The sequence below is a fragment of the Podarcis cretensis genome, assembly GCF_951804945.1.
Source record: "Podarcis cretensis genome assembly, chromosome: 17".
NCBI classification, from domain to species: domain Eukaryota; kingdom Metazoa; phylum Chordata; class Lepidosauria; order Squamata; family Lacertidae; genus Podarcis; species Podarcis cretensis.
This window is the reverse complement of record NC_137187.1, coordinates 32014986-32040258: the sequence shown is the minus strand read 5'-3', so window position 1 is coordinate 32040258 and position 25273 is coordinate 32014986. Positions and strand designations below refer to the sequence as shown.

At 43.1% G+C, this 25273-nt stretch overlaps 1 protein-coding gene across 8 annotated transcripts in view; it reads left to right on the top strand.

Annotated features, from left to right (window-relative positions):
- The first annotated feature begins 3037 nt into the window (after positions 1-3037).
- DNM2 (dynamin 2) overlaps positions 3038-25273 on the top strand; it is a 60229-nt gene continuing 37993 nt past the window's right edge. For 5 of the 8 annotated variants that reach the window (XM_079959312.1, XM_079959309.1, XM_079959310.1 and 2 more), the window contains exons 1-7: positions 3038-3322; positions 19277-19350; positions 20843-20992; positions 21382-21585; positions 22131-22229; positions 23418-23578; positions 24577-24719. In XM_079959312.1, coding sequence (XP_079815438.1) covers positions 3162-3322; positions 19277-19350; positions 20843-20992; positions 21382-21585; positions 22131-22229; positions 23418-23578; positions 24577-24719 — 992 coding nt within the window. In that variant the 5' untranslated portion in view covers positions 3038-3161. The remainder of the gene's footprint in view (positions 3323-19276; positions 19351-20842; positions 20993-21381; positions 21586-22130; positions 22230-23417; positions 23579-24576; positions 24720-25273) is intronic. The other 3 variants (XM_079959311.1, XM_079959308.1, XM_079959307.1) reach the window with 1 other exon arrangement.

Here is a 25273-nt window from a genome sequence, read left to right as displayed (position 1 = left end):
TTTTAAAGGTGATGATGATCCACATTTTGTTATTGTGCTATGTACTACTGCTTGTACTATTTTGTAGCTTCACTGTAGTATCACGGTCATAAAACGTCCAAATTTTTGCAAGTTTGCTATCCTTTACTGTAACCTTTCACCAGTAGAAGTGGCTTCTTGGATCCATCAGTCTCATTCCTGATTCTCCATTTTGTGGCCATCAGCAAGCAGTGGAAAAGGCAAGCATTTATAGCATGACCCTTTGCAAAATGCATAAATGCAGAAGCAAAGATGTATAGTTGTGTTGCCATGCAATTGTCAAGTACTTTCAATATTTTTATCCCACTACCCTCCACCCCGTGCTGTGGTACAGCTGTGCAGTGCATTATTTTGAAAATGTTCAATTGTAGCATCTTATGAAGGCACCGTAGGATATTGGTGGGTAGCCAGGGTGGTGATAAGAAACAACTTTTAACAGGGAAATGTTGAAGAAACAGACCATGTATCTCAGTACCATTGTTACAACCACAGCTGATAAAAAAATGTACATACACCTTGCTCCTCTCCTCTATATTGTGCAGCAAAAAGACCTGTTATCCTGGGGATAGAAGCAGCCCCAGTGTGATTGCATTTGTCTCTGGACCCCTCATTGGGAACCACTGGTCTAGAGAAACGACAGAGATCTGTAGAACAGTAAAATATGTATTAAAAATACCCTAAGAATGCTGATATGCCTACAGCAGGTGCAGACAGAATAAATTAAATTACTGAAGTGAGAATTCAGAGGTTGTGGATAATTGGATTCTTGTGACTATATGAAGGCAGAGTGATAAGACAACTTATTAGGTAATGTAACATTTTTTAAAGAACAAGTTTTTTTATCAGGGAGAAATGTAAAATAACAGCAAAAAATCGAAACTGTTTAGTAGCAATTTTGAGATAACTTGTAGTAAGAATTGTACAGTTTTAAACTGACTTTTAATATGTAACAAAATTTGCAGTACTAAAATAGAACAAATTATTTCAGTGGCAAGTTGTATAGGAACACATATGGGTTAAAGTGCAACTGGATGGGAATGCTTTCCTGGTCCTGAACCTGTGACTACTCATGAGGAGTGGAAGCACTGCACTTATTTGGAACTCTTGATCTTATCCCCCATCCCTGCTGCCATCAAGTATTGATCACAGTACTCACTTCCTAGTGAGTGTGCCTATAGCACTTGAGTGGACAGTACAATCCTATGCACACTAACATAGGAGTAAGGCCTACTCCCTGGTGCCACACTGTTTTTATTGTAATTATCTGCATGTTTTTTAATAGGTGTTAGGGTATATATCAGCCATGTCCAACCGGTTGATCATGATCTACTGGTCAATTGCGTGGTGTCCCTGGTCGATCCCTGTCGACCGCGTGATCCTGGTTGATCTCCGCCCCCCAAAAAAGCTCAACAACTTTGGGTAGATCACTGCCAGTTTTTTTATAGTGGGAGTAGATTGCAGTCTTTTGGGAGTTGGACATGCCTGGTATACACAGAATCAAAAATTGTAGAGTGGGAAGGAAGCCTGGGGGGGCGTCATCTGGTCCAACCCCCTGCAATGTAGCACTCCTTTGCCCAACATGGGGCAAATAAATATGTAGCAATAGCAACGCAGTGGAATTTACTACCGAGTACACGGGTGGCGCTGTGGGTTAAACCACAGAGCCTAGGGCTTGCCGATCAGAAGGTCGGCGGTTCGAATCCCCACGACGTGGTGAGCTCCCGTTGCTCGGTCCCTGCTCCTGCCAACCTAGCAGTTTGAAATCACATCAAAGTGCAAATAGATAAATAGGTACCGCTCCAGCGGGAAGGTAAACGGCGTTTCCGTGCGCTGCTCTGGTTCGCCAGAAGCAGCTTAGTCATGCTGGACACATGACCTGGAAGCTGTATGCCGGCTCCCTCGGCCAATAAAGCGAGATGAGTGGCACAACCCCAGTCGGCCACAACTGGATCTAATGGTCAGGGGTCCCTTTACCTTTAAATAAGAATAGAATTGCACTGAATCTGATTATTCTCTACAATTATTCTACAATATTGCAGCCTTTAATGCTCATAGCTGAATGGAAACTTTCTGAATCACAGAATATTTAGAATTGACAAGAATACTTTTTAAAATAAGAAAAGAAAATCTGGGAAATTCTGGTTTTCTGTTTTTTTTAAAAGTATTGCAAATGAAAATGCACAAATTCCTCGCAAGATGCCCTCATCAGCTGCAGCCACCAGAAAGGTAGAATAATGTCTGCCAGGTAAAATCATTTCCCCCTGGAAGGTGTGAAAAAGATTTGGGGATCTGCGATTTCTGTAGAGGTAAGAGAAAGCTGAGGTACCTTTCGATCTGTTTTAGTATTTTAATTTTGTATGTTTTAAAGTATGGCTGCAAAACATTTTCCCCTTGGCTTTATTGTTTTATCCGCTTTTGAGGTTTTCTTCACTCAAGCGGTATATACATTTTACGAAATGAATGAATGAATGAATGAATACGAGCAGGGACCAATAATTGTTTAGCGGCGAAAGAAGGACCGAGGCAGAAAAATAAACATTTCATCTCATTGTTCATGCCCCTTAAAAAGGAAGAAGAAAAGTTCTCTTTACTGGAGCGATTGGCTTATTCACAGAGTGTGACGCAAACACTGGCCAATAAAAAGCGAATGTAGTGAGGCGGGTGGCCCGGTTCTTTTGACAGCTTATTCGTTTCTTTTCGTGATGGACAGGAAACATGACCAGTAAAAAGAAAAAGAAAAAAAAGCAACTAATAAGCTGCGGGGCGGGGACCGAGCTCCTCAGGTCTCCATTGGTTGTGAGGAGAGCAGAGGCGGGCGCCGAATGACAGGGAAGACTACCAGTTAGAACACCGACCGGAAATGGGCGGAGCAGGCCAACGCTGCCCCTACCACTGCCCGCGGGCGACGGTTTTGCTTTTCTTATTGGTCCTGACCGATGAATGACAGGCCCTCCGAGCAATAGCCGGCAATGGCCGGCAGAAATAGGGCGGGGCGGGGCGTCGCCTCGCCGAGGCCGGATGAGGAGAATCCGAGGGGGGAAGTTTTGGTGGTTGTTGCCTGGGGTTGTGAGAGGAAGCGGGGAGGTGCGCGCGCCGGGGGGAGGAGGAGGGGATCTGTCCCCCTCCCACCTTAGGCCGTTGCTATGGGCAACCGAGGAATGGAGGAGCTCATCCCGCTGGTGAACAAGCTGCAGGACGCCTTCAGCTCTATCGGGCAGAGCTGCCACCTCGACCTGCCGCAGATCGCCGTGGTGGGCGGCCAGAGCGCGGGCAAGAGCTCCGTCCTCGAGAACTTCGTCGGCCGGTCAGTCAGTGAATCGTGCGTGTGGGGGGAGGGGGGCTTTGCGCGGAGGAAGAGAGGGAAACGCAAACTGCGCAAGGGAGGCTCCCTAAGGCAGACCAGCGGCGCGCGGCGCAGTTTGCGGAAATGAGTTCCGAGAATGCCGGGCTTGCGCTCTCCTCAGCTCGCTTCTGCCGTAGAGGCGGCCTCGGCCCGGGAAGAGCCGCCGCCGCCCGCCCGCCCAAAACCAGCCCCTCTCCGCTCCGAGACCCCTCTCTGCCCCATGGAGCCGAAAGGGGTCGCGCGCGGGACTGGCCCTCGGGAAAGGTGGCTTTGCGACTGTCGCCATGGCCGGCGTGTGGGCCACCTGCCTTCTCGCCTCCCGCTCTGCTGGGCGAGTGTGGGGAGGGGTCAGCACCGCGAGGCCTCGCGCTGCCCTTCGCCCCACACACCTTTCCGGGTTGTCCCGGGTAAACTCTGTCGCCTGTGCTCCGGTGACCTCTATGGGGAAGCTTGCCTGCTCTTACACTCCCTCTAAAGGAGCAGGCACACAGCTCGGGGTTTTTTCTGGGTCCTTTGCTGTCGATTGAGACTCAGGTGGTCTCAGTGCCTTCCATCAGCTTCGGCTGGAGGCCCAGCAGTGCCCCTAGATCTGGACAGGGATAGCCTAACTTCTGTCGTTTATTCTGGGGTAACCTTCAGGTTAAGGGACGCGGGTGGCGATGTGGGAAAAACCTCAGAGCCTAGGACTTGCCGATCGCATGGTCGGCGGTTCGAATCCCCGCGGCGGGGTGCGCTCCCGTCCTTCGGTCCCAGCGCCTGCCAACCTAGCAGTTCGAAAGCACCCTCGGGTGCAAGTAGATAAATAGGGACCGCTTACCAGCGGGAAGGTAAACGGCGTTCTGTGTGCTGCGCTGGCTCGCCAGATGCAGCTTGTCACGCTGGCCACGTGACCCGGGAGTGTCTGCAGACAGCGCTGGCTCCCGGCCTCTAGAGTGAGATGAGCGCACAACCCTAGAGTCTGGCAAGACTGGCCCGTACGGGCAGGGGTACCTTTACCCTTACTTACCTAACCTCCAGGTTAGATTACTGCAATGCGTCCCACGTAGGGCTGCCAAAGAAGACTGTTTGGAAACTTCAGCTGGTGCAGAAATCAGCGGCCAGGTTGCTCATCAGGGCAAGACTGTTTGAGAGTATTACATCGATCCTGGCCCAACTGCACCGGCTGCCAGTTAGTTTACCAATTCAAAGTGCTGGTTTTGACCTATGAAGCCTGAAACGATTCAGGAATGCAATACCTCAAGGACCACCTCTCCCCACATGAACCTACCTGTACCGTGCAATCATGAGGCCATTCTTTGTGCGCCTTCCAACATGAGAATGGGCCTTTTTTGCAGTGGCTCCCCATTTATGGAATGATCTCTCCAAGGAAGCTTGCCTGGCACCATTGTTACATATTTTAGGTGCCGGGCAAAAACTTTCTTCTACCAGGCCTCTTGCTATTTAAACAATCCATGGCCTTTTAAACTGTGGGTGGGAGGTATAGCTTTTGTTACTATGTTGTATATATATAAAATATATACACACACAATGCCCTGTGATCTTCGGATGAAGGGTGGTATATAAATTTAATAAATAAAATAAAATAAACTGCAGGGTGGTACTTGAAATGGGCGGAACAATCTTGGTGATTCTGCTCTTGTTGCCGTTATTATTATTGTTTACCTGCCCTTCATAGGGTTGGAGGGCTGGTTACATAAATACAAGATAATAAAATAAGTTTTAAAAATAATAGCAACAAATTTACAACAGCCTCTTTCCTAGAAGATCTTTGCCTGGTTTGTAACATCCATCAGCCCCCTCTTGCATGAAAACCCATCAGATTCCAGGTTTCTTTGCGGTATTGCTAAATGTAAAAAAGTTCAAGCTGCTAGACAGCTTATGACTTGCAAGGGTGGGGGAGGTTACACCTGTCTTTCTGCTTTCTGTGTAATGGTCTCACAGATAAGGATGTAACACAGTATTATGTCGGCCTTCCACCTGTGAACTTTTGTGCCATAAAGAACAGTTAGCAATAAGTCTTGCAGACCACATTTTGGCTTTCTGCTGTTGCTTAGTTTTACACATAGCTAACAAGTTTCCCTCTTTTGCTCTTGCATAATAGATTTGGCGCTGTGGGTTAAAGCCTCAGCGCCTAGGGCTTGCCGATCGAAAGGTCGGCGGTTCGAATCCCTGCGGCGTGGTGCGCTCCCGCTGCTCGGTCCCAGCGCCTGCCAACCTAGCAGTTCGAAAGCACCTCCGGGTGCAAGTAGATAAATAGGGACCGCTTACCAGCGGGAAGGTAAACGGCGTTTCTGTGTGTGGCTCTGGCTCGCCAGAGCAGCGATGTCACGCTGGCCACCTGACCCGGAAGTGTCTCCGGACAGCGCTGGCCCCTGGCCTCTTAAGTGAGATGGGCGCACAACCCCAGAGTCTGTCAAGACTGGCCCGTATGGGCAGGGGTACCTTTACCTTTTTAATACATTTGGAATTCAGAACATGAATGCTGTTCCTTATTTTTGTGTGCAAGATACATAAAAGTGATCCACAATTTCAGAAATAAATGCACAATATCTTATTAACCACTAGCTAAGCCATTATATTAGTAGGCCTGCTATGGACTGGGATGTAATGGATATTATTATTATTATTTATTATTTATACTCTGCCCATCTGGCTGGGCTTCCCCAGGCACTCTGGGTGGCTTCCAAAAGAATATTAAAATACTGTGATACATCAAACATTAAAAGCGTCCCTAAACAGGGCTGCCTTCAGATGTCTTCTAAAAGTCTGGTAGTTGTTGTTTTTTTAGCAAAGCCGTATACTCTGTACCTTAGGTTGCACAGAGCCATGCCTTTTGGGTTAAATGTTCTGTCCTGAGCTCTGTCTGACAGCTGTCTTGATAGGATAGTTATTTGAAGAACAGAATTACTTTGCTCAATATACCACTTTTTCTTAAAGGCTCCGAGTAATCTGTAACATAAAATATAAAATGAAAGATGGAAAATAAAACATGTCATCAAAAACAATTATTTGACAGCTGATTCCTCCTTCCATGTCCCTGAGCATTGATTAATCCACTGCCGATTGCACACCCTATGGCATGGTGCTGTCAAATAGACTACTGTGCTAGACAGTCTGTTACACAAAATGATCTAAACAAAATAACCTCTAAGCAATAGACTTGTTAGTCTGTTGCAGCAAGCAACACCATTTTCAGTGTACCACAAAACACAAACAGGTCTATTGTGATGTAATACAGTATTCTACTCTAGACATTTTTACCTATCCTTGAAACATGTCTCCATGGTACATGAGGATTAGCAGTGACAATGACAGTCTGCTTTTAGTCGAAACAAAATAAAAAAAATTCCTTCCAGTAGCACCTTAGAGATCAACTAAGTTTGTTATTGGTATGAGCTTTCGTGTGCATGCACACTTTTTCAGAAATCTGAAGAAACAAACTTAGTTGGTCTCTAAGGTGCTACTGGAAGGAATTTTTTTATTTTGTTTCGACTACGGCAGACCAACACGGCTACCTACCTGTAACTAGTCTGCTTTTAACCCCTGATAAGCAGCAGAGCAGCCTATGCTAAGAGTTTCTTATGCTTGTCTTTGCTACCCCGCCCAACATATAATGGGTGTTTTGCTTGCATTAAATATTAGTGACTGATAGCTCTATGTACAAATTCATAGTGTATATTATTGCTCAATAGCATTTCTGTAACAAAAAAGATGAGATATACCTTCTCATATGATGATACCAATAGTAATGACTGTGATTTGTTTTGTCCTGCAACTAATTTTAATGTGCAGTATCTACCTGAGGACCCAGAGATAACCCATCTCACACCTTGGAGGATTCTACCTTTGAAACTTTATGCTAAAAAAATTTCTGCCTTGGGGTTTCTTAGCTGCTTTTCATTTGCTTTGTCTTCACAATTTGCCATTTAGGAATTGCTTTAAAGTGTGATTAGGGAGCTATATCTCAGGGATTGTTTCCCCCTCACTCCCATTCATATGTAGAGAAAAAAAAGTCCAGTAGCACCTTAGAGACCAACTAAGTATGTTCTGGGTATAAGTTTTCCGTGTGCATGCACACTTCTTCAGATACCTGCAAGCACACTTCTTAGTTGGTCTCTAAGCTGCTACTGAACTTTATTTATTTATTTATTTATTTATTTATTTATTTATTTATTTATTTCAGCTGCATCACACCTACATGGCTACCTACCTGAATATGTAGAAAATGTTACTGAAATGTGATTGTGACAGAAAGGGAGCACACATTGGTCTGAATGTGCTTGGTGAACACTGATTTGAACAGCCTTAAGTGATGGTGGGGAACTTCCGCCCAGGTCCTCCAGGCTTCTCTAGCCAGATTGAACTCTCCCTCCTAGGCCATCTCTCTCCCCAGTCCATGTCTCCACTCTGCTCACTAGTGCTGTTATGCATTTTCCTTGAGTGTTTTGCTGTCTAGAATGTGTCCTGGAAGTATGATAATTACCGTATTTTTCGTCCCATAGGACACTCCGTCCCATAGGACGCACCTAGTTTTTTTTTTGGGGGGGGGAAATAAAGGAATTTCCCCCCCTTTATTTCCCCCCCCAAAACCAGGTTGAGGAAACCAAACCAGGTCGGGGAACAGCGGTATGGCAGCGCTCCGCCTCCCTGCTGTCCCCTGAGCTTGTGGGGCTGGCCGATGTCTGCCCGAAGCGTGGGGCGCTCTGCTTCAGCGCACCCCGCGCTCCGTGCAGCAGGCTGCTGTCCACAGCCTAGGGAGCCCTGTGGGAACTCCCGCGGGCTCCCCAGGCTTGCTGATAGCTTCCTGAAGCCTGGAGAGCGAGAGGGGTCGGTGCGCACCGACCCCTCTCGCTCTCCAAGCTTCAGCGAAAGCCTGTATTCACCCCATAGGACGCACACAGATTTCCCCTTCATTTTTGGAGGGGGAAAAGTGCGTCCTATAGGGCGAAAAATACGGTACTCTTGTTTGCCTTGATGTAGGTGGCTTTAGTATGGACGAAGTGTAGCATACTGTAAAAATTACATGCATTGCCCTCCTACTTCTGCATTTTGCCCATGAGGAAATGCAGTGATCAAACTATTTTAAACATTTTTCAGTGGAATTGGTGTTCTAATATACTGTACATCAGTCACTACCAATGACTAAACAGCTATAATCCTGGGTGTATATTTTGATCCAGTAGTGAATTCCTTGCCATAATCATTGCACGTAAAACATTTTATATTGACATGAGACCAGTATCTGGTTTTCTGGAAGATGTGGAGCAAGCATCTGAATCTATCTGAGTCTTTAGAAAACCAGCTTGGTGTGAATTTTTATCACAGAGTTCATCACATGTACTCTTCTGTGAACAGTTGTGAGGGATGCAGCCTAATGAGTGAGATTGCATTTATTAATGCTGTATTTCAACAGTGATGCTAAAAACTGCAATAACTAAACTGCAGTCAGACTCATGAAGGTGGAGTCAAAGAAGTAGAACAAAGCCTCAAATCCCCACCTGCTTTTGAAAAAGTACATCTAATCAGATATGTCTTCCCTCTCCTGCAATAAAACATTTCAGTTTACTAAAGTCATTTCAGTTTACTAAAGCTATTGTATGTGCTAGCTTAGGTTATCCTTTACCCAAGCATGTTTATAACACGTGTCGTGTCTATGGAAATTTCTGATGGTTGCAGGCTTGGGTTGTCTTTGATGTTTCCATGAATAGGTGTCATTGTCAGAGTGCATATTGATGCTGACAAACAGGAGAGCCTCTTCTGCTTTCAGTTGATCTGATGCAACACAGTTAGAGATCTGGGAAAATGTATTGCATAAAGGGACTATTACATGGTACGGGATACTTTGGGGGCTCTATAGTGCTTTCCCCATACGTATCTGAATCCAAATTTTGAGTGTGCACTAAATTTACGTAACATTTTCTTGTTTATATTCTTTGCTGCACAAGTTCTTATTTGTATTACTCCTTGCTAGTGACCATTTTGTTGGAGGTTTTCCCAAAAGTTCAATACAGCTTGTGACATACAAATTAAAAACAATGGGAAAACACAATAAAACAATTGAATAGGGTCAACAAGAATATCTTATTCTGGGAAGCAGGTCATTACTAGTAAGTAGCATTGTTGATATAACTGTCAACAATGGAAAATCATTCTTTTGTATTTTAAGTACCCTGCTATTCTGTGGTTAGTTATTTAAAGTAAAGCGGTAGCCGGGAGGGTGGGAAGCTTGGCCGTGTGCACTAACTGGCTTTCAGCCTCCATGAAGTTTTTCCATTTTGTAGAATGTAATTTGTGTTGTTGGATGCTGAATGCATTGGACAACAAATACATAGCAAATGTTTTGAATTTTCAAAGAGAATGTCTTCGTAGAATCTTCATCTTAAAAGTGTCAGACCTCAGTTTTTTCCAGCAGGTTTTGTAATGGTTTTATCTGGAAGCTACTGTTGACAAGTGTTTCATCACTTCCTTTCTTTTTGTCTATCATGTAGAAAATTGTTCCTTGATAACAGACTGATGTTGTTGGTTTGCTTTTTTACTTAATTGACTGGGTAAGAAATATAAATCTTTATGTAGTTTTACCTTAGGACTTGGCTGTAGACCAGGTGGTGGAACCCTTTTCTGCCCAGGGCCGTATTCCCTTCTGGGCAGCCTTCCAAGGGCCATGTACTGATAGTGGCAGGCCAAAGTAGACAAAACAACAAATGTGAATTGTTTTTACACTAGGCTTCTTCACACTCTCCTCCTAACATTTCACCCAGACAAGAGGCATTTTCAGAGTTCAAGGACACATTCCAGGCAATGATGGCTGTGATTTGGGGAGACTTTTGAGATCCAAATAGAGAGGCCTAGAGGGCCACATGTGGCCCTTACATCTGAGGTCCTCCACCCCTCCTGTAGATAGTAGATTTTATGGTGTGTTCTTGGTGGAAGCGGGAAGCATGTGTAGTGATGTGTAGTAGATTTCTAATGTAAAGCAGTATCATTATATATCTACATAACAGTGTTCAGAAAGTGTCCCTGTTGCATGGGCCAGTGATGAATCATTGAACCAATGATGCTTTCAGAGGCTGTAACTAGTGGCTGGGGCATAAGATTAATGGTACCATTATGGTAATTGCCATTATGAGACAGTGCACATTTTCTTTAAATCAGGGGTGGCAAATCTACAACTGCTTCCATTGACTCACCAACCCTTTCCCTAATAAGACATCCCTTTTTCCCCCTCTCAACTTACCCTGCAAAAACCATGTTGTCATTTTCTGACATGGTGGCATTGCATGAAGGTCTTTTGTCTCTACTAGCAGTGGTGCCATGCCTGAGGAAGAAGAGGTGATTTTGAAGCATAAGTTGAGAGTTTTGCTTTTTATTTGCAGTGCTGCACTTGGTCACATCCACACTGCTATGCAGCTTTTAGAGGGTTAGCTAAACTTCACTGTGACTTTGAGCTGAAAACAGTGAACCACTCATGCTGTATACAGTCAGCAGTGCTATTACTTGATAACGCTTTGGCAGATGATTACTGCTTAATACTTGGCACCTTCATTTGTAATCTTTTAAGAGCCTAGTTGCTACAGATAAAACTTGTAAATCGTGTTTGAGTTCATGCTTTGATGACTATACCAGAGCTGTTAGTATTTCATGTTTCTTAAGTCGTGGATACACCATTGGTATGACTCTGCATAAGGCAGCTTCGTATGTTCGATTTTCTGAAAGTCTGCCTTTCTTAAGAGGATTGGTCACTTCCTCTAGGAAGTGGAACTGCATAATAAGCAATAATTGTGTGTGATAGGGTGGCAAGTGCTGCTAGGGCAGACTAGTCAGGAATTCTTAGGGCTGAGAAAAACTGTTCACTGTCCTTCAGAACATTTTTGCCAGTGCCAGATGTTCCCTTTTGTCTATTTGTATGAGAAAGTTACCTGTTTATTTACATTGCCCCTCTTGCTCTGTTCACCTGATAGGCTGCAGAGTGTTGTGATATCATCTTATAAAAACTATTTCATGATTTGGCTAGGATTGCCAGGTAGCTAAACTAAGAAGGAAGAAGCAGTAACCAGGTGAGAGAGAAATAAACTTGTGGTAAAGCATCAACAGTTACAGAATAATGGTTCCACTGGGCCAAAAAATATGAATATTTGAGTTTTTGGCAAATATTACTGAACTTCCCAGACTGACTTTACTGTGGTTAGTGACTGCCTGCTGAGCACAGTGCTGCACAGCCCACCAGCAGAGACCTCTACAGCACATTGGTGCTCTAACAGCACATTTGTGCACCACAAGAAGATGCCTCTGCCCATCCTTGGATAGGAACAGACAGTGGGCCAGGTCCAAGGGATTTGAGTCAGAGCTTTGGCTAACTTTTGAAGAAGCTTACCTAGGTCAATGTAAGTAGGGATAACCTAAGTTTCAATTTCAGTCAATTTGGCTCTTTTGTATTACTTTATTCCACGGGTAGGCAAACTAAGGCCTGGGGGCTGTATCCAGCCCAATCGCCTTCTAAATCCGGCCTGCGGATGGTCCGGGAATCAGCATGTTTTTATTTGAGTAGACTGTGTCATTTTATTTAAAATGCATCTCTGGGTTGTTTGTGGGGCATAGGAATTTGTTCATTTCCCCCCAAAATATAGTCTGGCCCCCCACAAGGTCTGAGGGACAGTGGACTGCCGCCCTGCTGAAAAAGCTTGCTGACCCCTGCATTCCCTTCTTTATCACATTGTATGGTGGAGCTCGGCCCTGTTGTACCTAGTATGCTTGATGTCAGGATAGTGATATGAGAAATGCTGGGCAGGTATTTAACCTGTGTGCCACCATCTAGCTCTGGCTGAAGAAAAGAATAGCTAGGAGACCAGGTCTTGCTGGCTACAGGCTGTCTTTGCCACTGTTTCCTGGAGCCAGGTCTGACACCTAGGCCCAAGTTCTGCTTGCATCACAACACCCAGTGCCTCGGGATCAGCTGTAATTTTTCAACCAAACTGCAGATAGTGGTATTAACTTACACATGGTCACACAGAAGGTTACTGCTTCCCTGGTCTGTCTTCTTGTCTAGGAAGGGTACAAATCCCCACCAAGGATCCCTGTAATAGTGAATTCCCAAGAGTCTACAAATCATGCCTGCATTGGACTTGATGACCCCTGGGATCCCTTCCAATTTTATGATTTGGGGTGTGTGTGTGATACATCTAGAATCTCTCAGACATTTGTACCCAGGTTTTGGTAGTGACTAAAGATACTTTGCTGGGTTGAGGCTGGGATGCCAACTACGTTGGTTCTTGGAGGTATCAGATCATGGCACGTACACCGTGGGTTCATCTCTTTTGGATCACTGCAGCACAGATTATGTGGGGCTTGCCTTTGTATTTGGAAACTGCAGCTGCAGAAAGGCTTATGGCTAGGGCCAGTTATGGAGAGCATGTGAATGAATCCTTGGCAACAACAGCTAGATTAGCTGGTGGTACTAATTATTTTGAAATGTGCCGCTGCAAATATTAAGTTGCTTTGTATGTGCTTGCCTCATGGAGCCATTTCAGTAGTGGAACTTTGGGTGAGGAAATGACCTTTTGACAAGTTTGCGCAACTGGAGTTTTCTAGGGATAAGTGGAACCTGCAACAAATTGCAAACACTTTTAGGAGGCCAGCCAACTATGCCCTCTTCCATTGTACCTCTTATGTTTTTCATTTCTCTCCCCCCAGTACGCCCCCATCACCAGTCAGTAAGCATTCTGTGCCCACTGAGTATATTACATCCTTGTTGGGCCTACTTTTGTTTTTCTCCCCCATCATTACCGTATTTTTCGCCTTATAGGACGCACTTTTTCCCCTCCAAAAATGAAGGGGAAATGTGTGTGCGTCCTATGGGGCGAATGCAGGCTTTCGCTGAAGCCTGGACAGCGAGAGGCATCGGTGCGCATTGACCCCTCTCGCTATCCACGCTTCAGGAAGCTCTCCGCAAGCCTTGCGAGCCCGGTGGGAGTTCCTGCAGGCTCGCAAGGCTTCCGTGCTTCAGGCAGATGTCCGCAAGCCTTTTCTATGGGCTGGGATCGGGGGAAGCTTGGGCTTCCCCCGCCCCAGCCCCACGGCTGGGGGGGGGGAATAATTTTTTTTATTCATTCCCCCCCCCCCCAAAAAAAAGGAGGTGCGTCCTATGGGCCAGTGCGCCTTATAGGGCGAAAAATACGGTACTTTTGTTTTTCTCCCCCAAGTTTCTTTTATGCTTTTGAGTGTCTTGGGGTTTCTTAAGCCAGTTAAGTGTATTGAAACCTTCCTTATCTGCATGGATGGTGACATTTTTGGCTATGTAGGGTGCCAAGCTCAGAGAATGAGTTTGTTATAGGATAACACTCCTGTTTGGTGCTCTGAGTGAGATATGAGTGCCTGGACTGAAGCAATGGTAGAAACGCCCTTGGCTTGTCAACGCTGCCATTTGTGTTTAGTGTAGGGACAGCCTGGCTTCAGTGCTACATACAGCTTTGTTTATTTCTTATTTGCAGAGTGCTTCCTTCTATCTCCATGAAATAGCCATTTGTTAAAGCCACTGCATAATGTGCTTTGAAGCTTTGTTTAATACATATGTATTTCAGCATTCTCCTTCATGACCAAACCAAGTTTCCCTTTGACCTCTATTGAAGTTGTCTGTCAGTAATGTTGTAAGGCTCAATTGTTTTGGCATTATGCAACAGAGGACTCTGGGCCTCTTCCTCTGACTCACTGTGGTTATACTTCCTGTCTTGTAATGTATGTCCTTTGGTGTCCACTTGCTAAAAGCTTGTCTCTTTTTATCAAATGGTTTCCAGTAGGACTTCAAGTTTTAATTAGCAGATCAATCAGTTAAAGTTGATAGGGGAAGGAAGAACAGGTGTTTGTGAGTATGAATGGAGTATGTATTTGTTTAAGTGTGTAGGGTGGAAGGGAGATGCTTGTCCTGGCCCCACCTTCCACAGTGCCTAGTCCAACCCCCTGTAATGAAGGAATCTTTTGGCCCAGCGTGGGGCTCAAACCCACAACCCTGAGACTAAGAGAGTCGTGCTGAGCCTGCTCTTGTTTTAAATGGATGTAGTTTTTTACCAGAAGGACTGTGAACTGTTGTGGAAATCATGTTTTTAGGACAGCAACAACTACTTAGGGGTTTTTTCAGAGGAGCTTGGTACAAGGGATGTATGTGTCCTAGGCTGTCAGAGATGGCTTTAAAAAGAACTGCTTCTGCTGTTGTGGCAGATGCTCTGTTGGATGCTTTTCAGTATGGCACCTGGTCCATGGCCTCCACTGTGGTTGCCCAGAGAAACATCTCGTTGAGACAGTGGCTCATTGATTATAGTTTGGAAGCACACTTGGCCAGTCTCCTTTTCTCAGGGGCAATGATGATGATGGTAATGATGATGATGATAATAATAATAATAATAATAATAATAATAATAATAATAATAATAGTATTATTTATATGAAACTCATCTGACTAGGTTGCCCTAGTCACTCTGTGGCTCCGAACAAATATTAAAAAACAGTAAAACATCAAACATTAAAAACTTCCCCTATGCTTTTTGGGAGTCTCTGCTGGTTCACTTGGTGGAAATAAGAAATAAAACCAAGGTACTGCCTTCTGCTAAAATAGATGAATGCAAGGGATGACAGTCTTCCTTTTTTCATCCCCCCATGCAGCTTTCCCAATCTACCTAAATGAGAGCCTTGGTTGAGAGTTTCCAAGTGACTGAAGAAGACCACTGTTGTGACTGAAGCAACTAAGATGTTTTTCCCTGTACATAATGTTGAAATAATTGATTTCTGTGCAGACTGCAGTTAAGTATGTAGTCGTTCTCATAGAGAAGGCTTGTATAAAGCTGCTCTAAAGTTTTATATCTTGATAACGGGGTGGCTCGTTGGAGGGTCTGCTTGGTACTAGTTCTTCAGACTGCAGATCTGTGAGCTCTGGCTTCCGTCATGGTGTCTTGTTGTGCCAGAAGCAGTTTAGTTATGCTGGCCACATAACCTGGAAAGCTATCTGTGGACAAATGCTGGCTCCCTCAGCCTGAAAGTGGAGATGAACGCCGCACCCCATAGTTGAATTCAACTGGATTTAACCATCCAGGGGTCCTTTACCTTACTAAGCTAACAACTTTGAAGGTTAAATGGGATGAGGATAACATAAAAAATTTAAAGTAATATAATAAAGTAAATATAATAAACAAAATACTATTTGTTTATTATTATTAATAATAGCCAGAAACCAAGCGGCATAATCTGTCTACACAGATGTGTATTTGGTTGCCTCTTGAAACCCAACACAACTGATGCATTCCTACAAAGAACCAGATTTGCTAATCCACATCCGATCACAGAGAAACATATTTGTACCTACAAGCCACCTTCTTTTACAACTAGCTGTCAGCCATCTCTGTTTTTATGTTTCTTGGTCTCTGTTGCAAAATTTCCATTTCTTACCTACACACACCATCAGCCCCCTCCCTTTAGGTAGCAGAGGTGTACCATCTTTTCCAATCTTTGATGGGTTTCTTCTTCCAGACATCCCAGAGAGATCTCTGTATATTTCCCAGCCATTTGTCACCATTAAATAAAACATTGCCAGACATTCCTGGCCATCAATAAGCATTTTTCTTTTAACTTGAATGAAACCAAGAATTATCAGAACATTCCACAAAAACCTAATTTAAGTTTGGATTACTTGGGATTTACTGACAAAGGAACATTGCCCAGTCAGTATAATAGTATTGTGGTTTGCACCTTGTGGCAAGCCAGGCTATGGTTTATCATGAACAAACACAAATGCTAATATTGTGCCCACCCTGTTCCTTCCCCCCCCCCCAAGCAGGGAGAAAACGAACTGGAATGCCAGCTTAACATTATAAACCAGTGCTTGTGGTTTGTTTGTTTTTCCAAGAAGATTACTTACCACAGCCATCACCAACTTGGTTATGTTGGATTTCTAGAAGAAGAAGAAAAGAATTGGAAACTTTTCTGTAGCTGCAAATTAATTGAGATCTGATTTATCAAGTTTATTGAATTACTGTTTACTTGTAAATGTTTAAAGATTTATTTTGATTAGTGTAAATTTTATACACTGCTTGATTGAAAAAACAGCAACCTCAAAGCAGCTTAGAAACGATAAAATAGTAAAACTGAGAAAAATTCACAGCCATACTTAAACATACAAATGTTAAAATACTAAAATAAAACAGTTAGTAAAGAAACCTAAAATATATTAAGGGGGAAATTAGTAAGGTGTACTTAGTGTGATTTAAATGTTATATTCAAACATATAGCATTACTTAGAATTTTTTATTGGATTCCTTGAAAATATTTGGAGAAATGACAACTCTGTAGCATCTTACTTCCTTTACCTTTAGATTTAAATAAAATTTTAGGATGCCTGAATTGCTATGCACATAAAAAAATCAGCTTCCTGGGGATAGCCATCTGAGAAATTAATTACAGCCTTGATTTAAACTGTTATTATTGTGTCCATTCTAGTTCACCAGTTTGATGGTGGCTGTGCTTTCATGTCTCAGTAAACTTTAATTACCATGAATATGTAAATAGAGCAAAAAAACACAACCCATGACTTCATCTGCGAATCGCAGTTTGTTTTGCTACAAACAAACCATGATTGTTCTTGGGTTTCCAATTGTGTTTTGTTTGAAATGAAACAAACCATGATCCTTAGTTCAGAAGTAATGCTAAGCCCAATGCTCATGGTTTTTGCTCCTGCTCATGCTAGGAGAGGATCTAAGTGGGAGTGCTTTGTGCATTTATTTTACACTTACTTTGATGTGCAGACTGAGCAAATTTATATCCATTTATATCCATTCATTGCTGCCAAGTAATTTTAGGAAATCATGCATTTAACTAGGATCCAATGCTCATGGTCAAATGAAGATAATACATCATAGAACCTTTTCAGTCTTGGTTCCTGTTTCCTATGAATACGGTAGTCTCGTCAGCATGACTAGAAAGCAACAGGAACATGTCTTTCTAGGTAACTAAGTCTCACACAATGGATCTGCATAGGACACCATGCACTCAGTGGGAGAGGATTGGGAGTGACTCTCAAGGCAAGTTGCCAAGTGCTTTGTTCTTGTTTTTGTAATTGGAGATTCTATTCTCTTGGGGAAATGTCTCAAAACACTTTGGGGTTTAGAGCAAAATATGCTTTCATGGGGCCTTACCCAGTTCTGTGTTCTGAATTCAACAACAAGGAAACTGCAGTGGTCCATTCAGCATTCATTTATTTGTACAGGGCTATTATAGCCTATGTTTTCTGCAGTCTTAAGTGCAGGGTGGCTAATAGATGCAACATAATTTAAAAACACTGCTTTATTAGGAACGAAAGACCAGCAGGGAATAATGACTAAAATCAAATGTTTTTTATCTCTTTATCCTGAATTTTTAAAAACCTCTTCTGGTTTTGAGTTTGTGTGGATTTTGGGAGGCTTCAACTGAGCTGTAGTTACCCAAAAAGCAAGAGGTTTTAAGACTGGGGAATTCTTTTCAAAGCATTGCAAAAGTAGCGTTCTGCTAGCTAGGAAGACAAACATTTCCAGAACTTTGGGGCATGTACTTCTTGATAACCACATGGATTCTTAGTCTCTCCCCCCACTCCAAGAGTATGAAATCTATTTTATTAACATAAAGGTAAAGGTAAAGGTACCCCTGCCCGTACGGGCCAGTCTTGACAGACTCTGGGGTTGTGCGCCCATCTCACTTAAGAGGCCAGGGGCCAGCACTGTCCGGAGACACTTCCGGGTCACATGGCCAGCGTGACATCGCTGCTCTGGCCAGAGCCAGAGCCAGAGCCGCACACGGAAACGCTGTTTACCTTCCCGCTAGTAAGCGGTCCCTATTTATCTACTTGCACCCGGAGGTGCTTTCGAACTGCTAGGTTGGCAGGCGCTGGGACCGAGCAGCGGGAGCGCACCCCGCCGCAGGGATTCGAACCGCCGACCTTTCGATCGGCAAGTCCTAGGCGCTGAGGCTTTAACCCACAGCGCCACCTAAGAGCTTAATTCCAGTGTAGGAAAAAAAGATGGATTTATGATGTTTTAATAGTATCACAGGTGTTTGGGAAGTATTTCTCTGACTCCTGTATATAGGGACACCAGTTGGCTGAGGTGGCAGGAGAAAATTGAGTTTGCATACCACAAAAGGAAGGCAGGAAATAGAAAGCCTGATGTTTGTACACTACTGCCTTTTTTGTATGTTTACAAACGATTGAAGACTTGTCCAAAATTCTGTACCAGCATCCATTTAGAAATCTGTATGTATCTAATTTGGTAAAGTTGCTAGGAATTCTCAGTTGCTACCAGAGACTTCTGAAAGTCTTTCCATGTCTATCAGATATCTCAAGGTCTTACTTAGACCTTCCAGATCCACTTGCTTCGTCCAAGAAAGCTCTTTATGCTTCTGAGCCTCCATGTACTAGCTATATAGTTAAGGAAGCAGCAGTAATTGCACCAACTCTTAATATTTGCTAATTTAAAATATAAATCTAAGCACAATCTGTCATTAACAGTGGAAACCATGAACAACATGTTGAACTGTACAGTATTTAACATTATCATTCCCATACATCAGGGTGGCCATATTGATGTTCTTGAGATACTTTTGGACTCCACATCTGATCAACCCCAGCCAGCATGATTGATAGTCAAGGGTTATGGGACTTGTAGTTCACCAACATATGGAGGACACCACATTGACTACTTCATAAAACTGTCATTGTCTTCCTTTGTATGCTATTACAAAATGTGCCAGCTTTCTCATTAAGGTGGCCATTAGATCCTATGGACATAATTTTGGAACAGTGCGCTGTTCCAGAATAGGATTTTTAAAGTATTGTTTGTCAGTCCTCATAATTGCAGTATCTTTTTTTATTCCATTGAAGTAACATTATCTTGTAAAAATACTCTGCAGAGATTTCCTGCCCCGTGGATCTGGAATTGTTACCAGACGTCCTCTCATTCTTCAGCTTATCTTTTCTAAAACAGGTATGTGGTTTTTTCATTGTATTTGAAGAGTGACCCAAGTCCTTGTGTGAATGCTGATATGTCTGTGTGCAGTTTCTTCTTTGACTGTGACTACTCTAGAATGCAGAAATCTTTATTTGTTCTGGTTAACTAGCATTGTTTATGTCTTTGTGGGACTATATTTCAATGTTCTTAACATGTTTCCAAGCCAGTGTCTTTATTAAGTAATTTACTATGCTTTGGTAAAAAACATGGACATGCTTTTTCTGAATACGTTGACTTGACTTGTAAAACAAATAGGGATAATGAATCAATCAGTTTTGTAGAGTATTAGAATTATATTCTTAAATCTGAGTGAGGGGAGACTGTGTACAAGTTGAACCAAGGCCCTGCTGCACTTGTGGGCCAATAAGCTGAAATTGAATCCTCCTAAGACAGAAATTGTGAGTGAGGTCTAAGAATTAGGAACTTTGCCTATTCTAGATGGGATTGCACTTCCTCTGAATGAATATTAGGGGGCAGTGGGGTGACGAAGTAACCTGGGGATGTCATGCAGCAGTCAAGACTAAGCTTGCTGCCTGGGCCACCCTGTTCTAAGGGATTGACCTAAGACAAACAGCAACAACAGTTTGTTGGTCACTGTGCCCAACAAACAGTGCATAGCACGACTATGATAGCATCTCTCCTCACGCTGCCCAGGGTTGGCTGCTCAGTTCATCATTCACAGGAACTGCACTCAACACCTTGGCACCATCTACCTGAGCCAGTGTGCTAAGCAAAAAACAACTTGCAGCACAGCTGTAGCAGCCTCCCCTTTCTTGTGCACTGTGCACTGACTGCCTAGTTTGGTGGAGGTGCACAGGAGCAACTGTGGCGGTCTATTGAAGGCTTTCTGTCGGGTTTTTAAAGAGCTTTCTTATGGTTATGGCAGGCAGACACATTGGATAGCAGAACATCATGTGTCATGGGGTGGTGATAGGCTCTCCTGAGAGTATGATTCTTAGCAGCTGACCAACCATCCGGGAGTTGCCAACCATTTGGGGCTTTTGGGCACACATTTGCAAACTGGGCAAATTGTTGTGGGCATCTTGCACATCCCACAAGCAAGCACACTCCGCAGCCTATTGTACGGGCTTCAGTATAATGCTTCTTTCAAGCCCAGTTTCAGCAGGGAAAGGATAAGGGGAAGGGACCATGTGGGCACCGTGGAAGACCTCTCTGGGCACATCCCTTGGGACCAAAGCAGCAGCACTTTGGTAACATAACACAACACAGTAAATGGACAATGGATATTTGCATAATTTAGGAAATACAGTGTGTCTCCCCCTCCCCTCATATTTTCATCTCACAAAATGAAACTGCTGAGCATGCTGTGCAGCCCTACTAAATCAGGCATGCAGTATAAAACATTTGGTATAGTTAAAAGTGGTTTTCGGTGACAGCTCCTGATTGAGCCCTCAAAAGCTTTTCCAGAGGTGTGAATTCCAATCTGACAAAGTGATTTCTCTTTCAGAATATGCAGAATTTTTGCACTGCAAATCTAAGAAGTTTACAGATTTTGATGAAGTCCGACAGGAGATTGAAGCGGAAACAGACAGGGTTACAGGAACAAATAAAGGCATCTCTCCTGTTCCCATTAACCTGAGGGTGTATTCACCACATGGTAGGTATGGTTTTGTGCTCTGGATGAACATTTTAAAAGCACATATTACTGAACTGAATACATATATTTGAGTGCTACTGGACTACTCAAGTACCCTGGACTGGAAATATTCAGTAAAATGGAAAGCTATATCTTTCTTTGGTACTTAGGGAGTAAAAGTCTGTATATATATGAAGCTGTAGGAGGATGTGAAGGCATTAGATGCATTATCATGGTTAAAAAAGGCTTTAGGGTCTTATTGTCGTGAGAATAACTAGCTAGATCTCCCTAATGGCTTCTCTCCATCCTTGTATGAAAAGACTTTGGCAAAGTTCCTTGAGGTCACAAAGCAAAACTTGATGACCTTCTCAAAAGGAAGTTCTTAACATTGTGCTCACTTTTCTTTTCAGTATTGAATCTGACTTTGATTGACCTTCCGGGTATCACTAAGGTGCCAGTCGGTGACCAACCCCAGGACATTGAGTACCAGATAAAAGATATGATTTTGCAATTCATCAGCAGAGAGAGTAGCCTGATTCTTGCTGTGACTCCAGCCAACATGGATTTGGCCAACTCAGATGCTCTCAAAATGGCCAAAGAAGTTGACCCACAAGGTAAAAAAAAATCCTGATTTTTTTTTCTCTTTCACCTGTTGCACTGATAAATTCCACACAGTTCCATGGCAGAATACTGTAGGGTCTCCAAAATCTCACTCTGAGCTTCTCAGCTAAAATAATTGGGAAGCCCCAAATCATTCTAGGTATAATAGTCCAGTGCCAATGTGCTTTTTCTATGGTCCTGTGCCAGATACCTTTCTCTGCTAAAATGCTGGTCTTTGAAAGGAATTTTCTAGAGGATCCTGGGAACAGAATGATAGTAGCAGAAACCATAAGGTTAGGACAACTGGAACTTAAAATTGCAGGGCAGAACAAGATGGAATAATTCATGCCCTTGGTGGCAATAATCAGTTCTGTGCATTATGAAGTAAAATAAAGAAATCAAGAGCTGTACGAAAGCCCTAATCACACTGATGTGCAAAATTGCTGTCCTAAGCTTATCATTTATTGTAATATGTATCATAGTTCCTGAGAACTTGTTTAATCTCTCACCTCAATATTTGGATCATCTGTTGATCAGCCGTTCTGTTTTTCCCCCTCAGGCTTACGGACAATTGGGGTAATAACCAAACTAGACCTGATGGATGAAGGCACTGATGCAAGAGATGTTCTGGAGAACAAACTTTTACCTTTGCGGAGAGGTAGAAAGCTATTACAACTTATAACTGATGGATATTTGTGTGAATGAACTCAAGTACTATAGCATTGGTCAGATTCATAGACTTGAATAAAATGAGTGTTTGCTAATCAGGCTTGAGGGAAGGAAGTACCTGGGCTCCAAACCATCATGCAATGTGCATTTAATGTGCACTCTGGGTATGAAGGAGCAAATGAAAGTAGCTAGTTTTGAAGTCTGCTTGCTGTTTATCTTGTTCCTTTGTCATCCAGAGCATTCCTAAAGCACCCAGATGTACAGGGCTTCTGGCAATCAGTTTTCTTTTCTTCCTAGCATCTTTGGGTGCAAAATGTCAGCAGGATGCATATGGGACGTGATCTGCGACCAAGCTTCATGACAAAGCCCAATATATTTGACATGAAGTTATCAGATTCTTTCTTCCACCCACTCTTTTGGCAGGAAGCAGTCAGTGGTTGGCGCCATATATTTTCATATACCTGTTGGAAACTTCCAATTTGCACAGTAGAAGGGACCTTAGTGATGATCCTAGCTGAGTGTTGTGCATTTAGAGCCAATTTGTGATCCTAATGAATTACTCTGGCTCTTGTGTAGCTTTTAACTTGATTAGCTTTGTTCAGATTTGATCTCTGTATAGGTCTGTATACTGTATAATAGGAGATGACTCATCTCACCAGTATGAGCTCAGAGTCTGACAAGAGTGGGTTCTTGATTACCCCTTCAATAAATATGCTTGCTATACCGCTCAATATCACAGTTCGGCATTTGAAATAAACAGTGCAAAATAGGCACATTTTCATCCTTTTTATTTGGGCTGTACCACTTGGATTTCTGTAAATTTCTGAGTCACAGTGCTTTCATGTACTAAGGAAGACAACTTGTGACATCAGGGTGTGAGGCCAAGTTCCATGGGAAAGAACTATGCCGAGTGTAAAAATTCCAGCCAGTGGCTGTGGAATGTCCCACTTCATGGCTTCTTGTCTTTTTAATTAAAATAGGAGCAATAGGCCCTTCTTAATTTTAAGTGTGGATTGTTGTAGAAGCTAGGATTCCCCACTTCTTTTGTACCGTTGCAACTATGTGGCTTTCTGCAAGGGTTGCCCTGTTGTGTCCTATCTGCTTTCCCTGCATTTGTACTGGGGTCCTGTGCAAAACTATAAGGCAAAAACTAATATATGGAGCTGTCCACTCATAGGCTACATTGGAGTTGTGAACCGGAGCCAGAAGGATATTGATGGTAAGAAGGACATCAGAGCAGCATTGGCAGCTGAGCGCAAGTTCTTCCTTTCCCATCCTGCTTACAGACACATGGCAGACCGCATGGGAACCCCCCACTTGCAGAAGCTGCTCAACCAGGTAGGCTGTTCCTCTGGCATCCTGGCTCTTTTGCCTGGCTCTTTAAAGTTGGCTGAACATCACTGTTTCCCCTTAAACCTTGTGGAGATGTTATAGTATGGAGGAAGGTGGCTGGTACCTCTCACCCCAAATGTGATTCTCCCCCCTCACTTTTTCTTACCGAAAAAATAATAATCTGCTATTCATCATTTTATAGCTGGTTTAAACATTTGAAAGAAACAAGGGAGAGCAAAAATAAGGGTCTTTGGTTTTTAGCTTATTTTTCAGGTATCAGCTTGTTGCTGACATGAAATAAGTATGTAGTCCTGCTAATCTCCCATCATACACAGTTTTCTCCGTGGAATTATTCCAAATGAATATGGATTAAACTTGTTGTAGCAGGAAAAGACCTGTAGATGGTTTCCCTAAGCCAGTGCCTGTTTTGGAAGTGTTGAAAGGGCTATGCTGGGAGCAGCCAAGTTTTCTTTTAACTTTGTTCATCCTCAGCAAGGGCAACAAGGAAAGGATTTTGGTGCTAGAAAGAAGGATAAGGTGTTCACCTAGATGGTGGGCTTGCAGCTTTGTTAGGCTGAGATGGGGATTTAGGCATTCTTGGGTCATATACCAAAGAATCACAGCCTACTCCAGTTTAGAGTTCCATCACACCACAAAGGGGCAGCTGATGGATAAGAATTTTGGTAAATACTGGAGGATGTTAACTAGAGAGAACAAAAAGCAATAGGGATTCATCTTGGACATATCATATATGGAGAATGGGAAGCCGGTTTTGGAAAATTGTTTTAAATTGAATTAATTTGGCAATGATTTGGAAAATCAATAAAAATAATTGGCAAAAAACAACAACAGTTCCATCACACCACAACTCACCTCTGATCCAAGAGCTAAAGGGACAGCCCTCGACCTAGCTGACTTGAAAGGGAAAGCTGCTTTTATTCAGCACTAAGCAACACTACTTATAATGATGTTGATATAAAATGATTGCTCTCTTTTCTCCATAGCAATTGACAAACCATATCCGGGAGACTCTGCCATCACTGCGTAGCAAACTCCAGAGCCAGCTTTTGTCCCTTGAAAAAGAAGTGGAGGAATACAAGAACTTCCGCCCTGATGACCCTACGCGGAAAACGAAAGCCTTGCTTCAGTAGGTCAAATTTACATTGAGCTGTGCCTCTCACATGGGGAGTTTCCTTCCTTTGTTGTGTTGTGCTTTCAGAGGCTAGCTTTCATCTTGAGAAGCATGAAAACGTAGGGTGGTATCCAACTAAGTTTTACTCAGAGCAGACCTGTTGAAATTAATTGACCTAACTAGTCATGCTTATTAATTTCAGTGAGTTTACCCTGGTTAAAACTTGGTTGAATATCTGTGTTGTGGCAAACATCCAGTGTGCTTCCTCTGCTCATTTTTTACTTGTGCGGCATCATTTATGTGTAAGTTGCAGTTTTCAATGTTGCATAAGGAAAAAAGTATGCATACAAGAGAGCATCCTTTTGGATGTATAGGATGCACAAATTACATGTGACTTCTGCATTCTTTTACATTCCACATTTGGTTGTAAAGTGCATGTGGAGCGGTATTTTTGTGTAGCATGGTTGTAGAACAGCAAATCCTTTTCGAAACATTGTCCATAGTTTGAACTTGATCACCTTGACAAGATTGGTGGCTAAAGTTTGAGTATTTTTAACATCTTACATTTT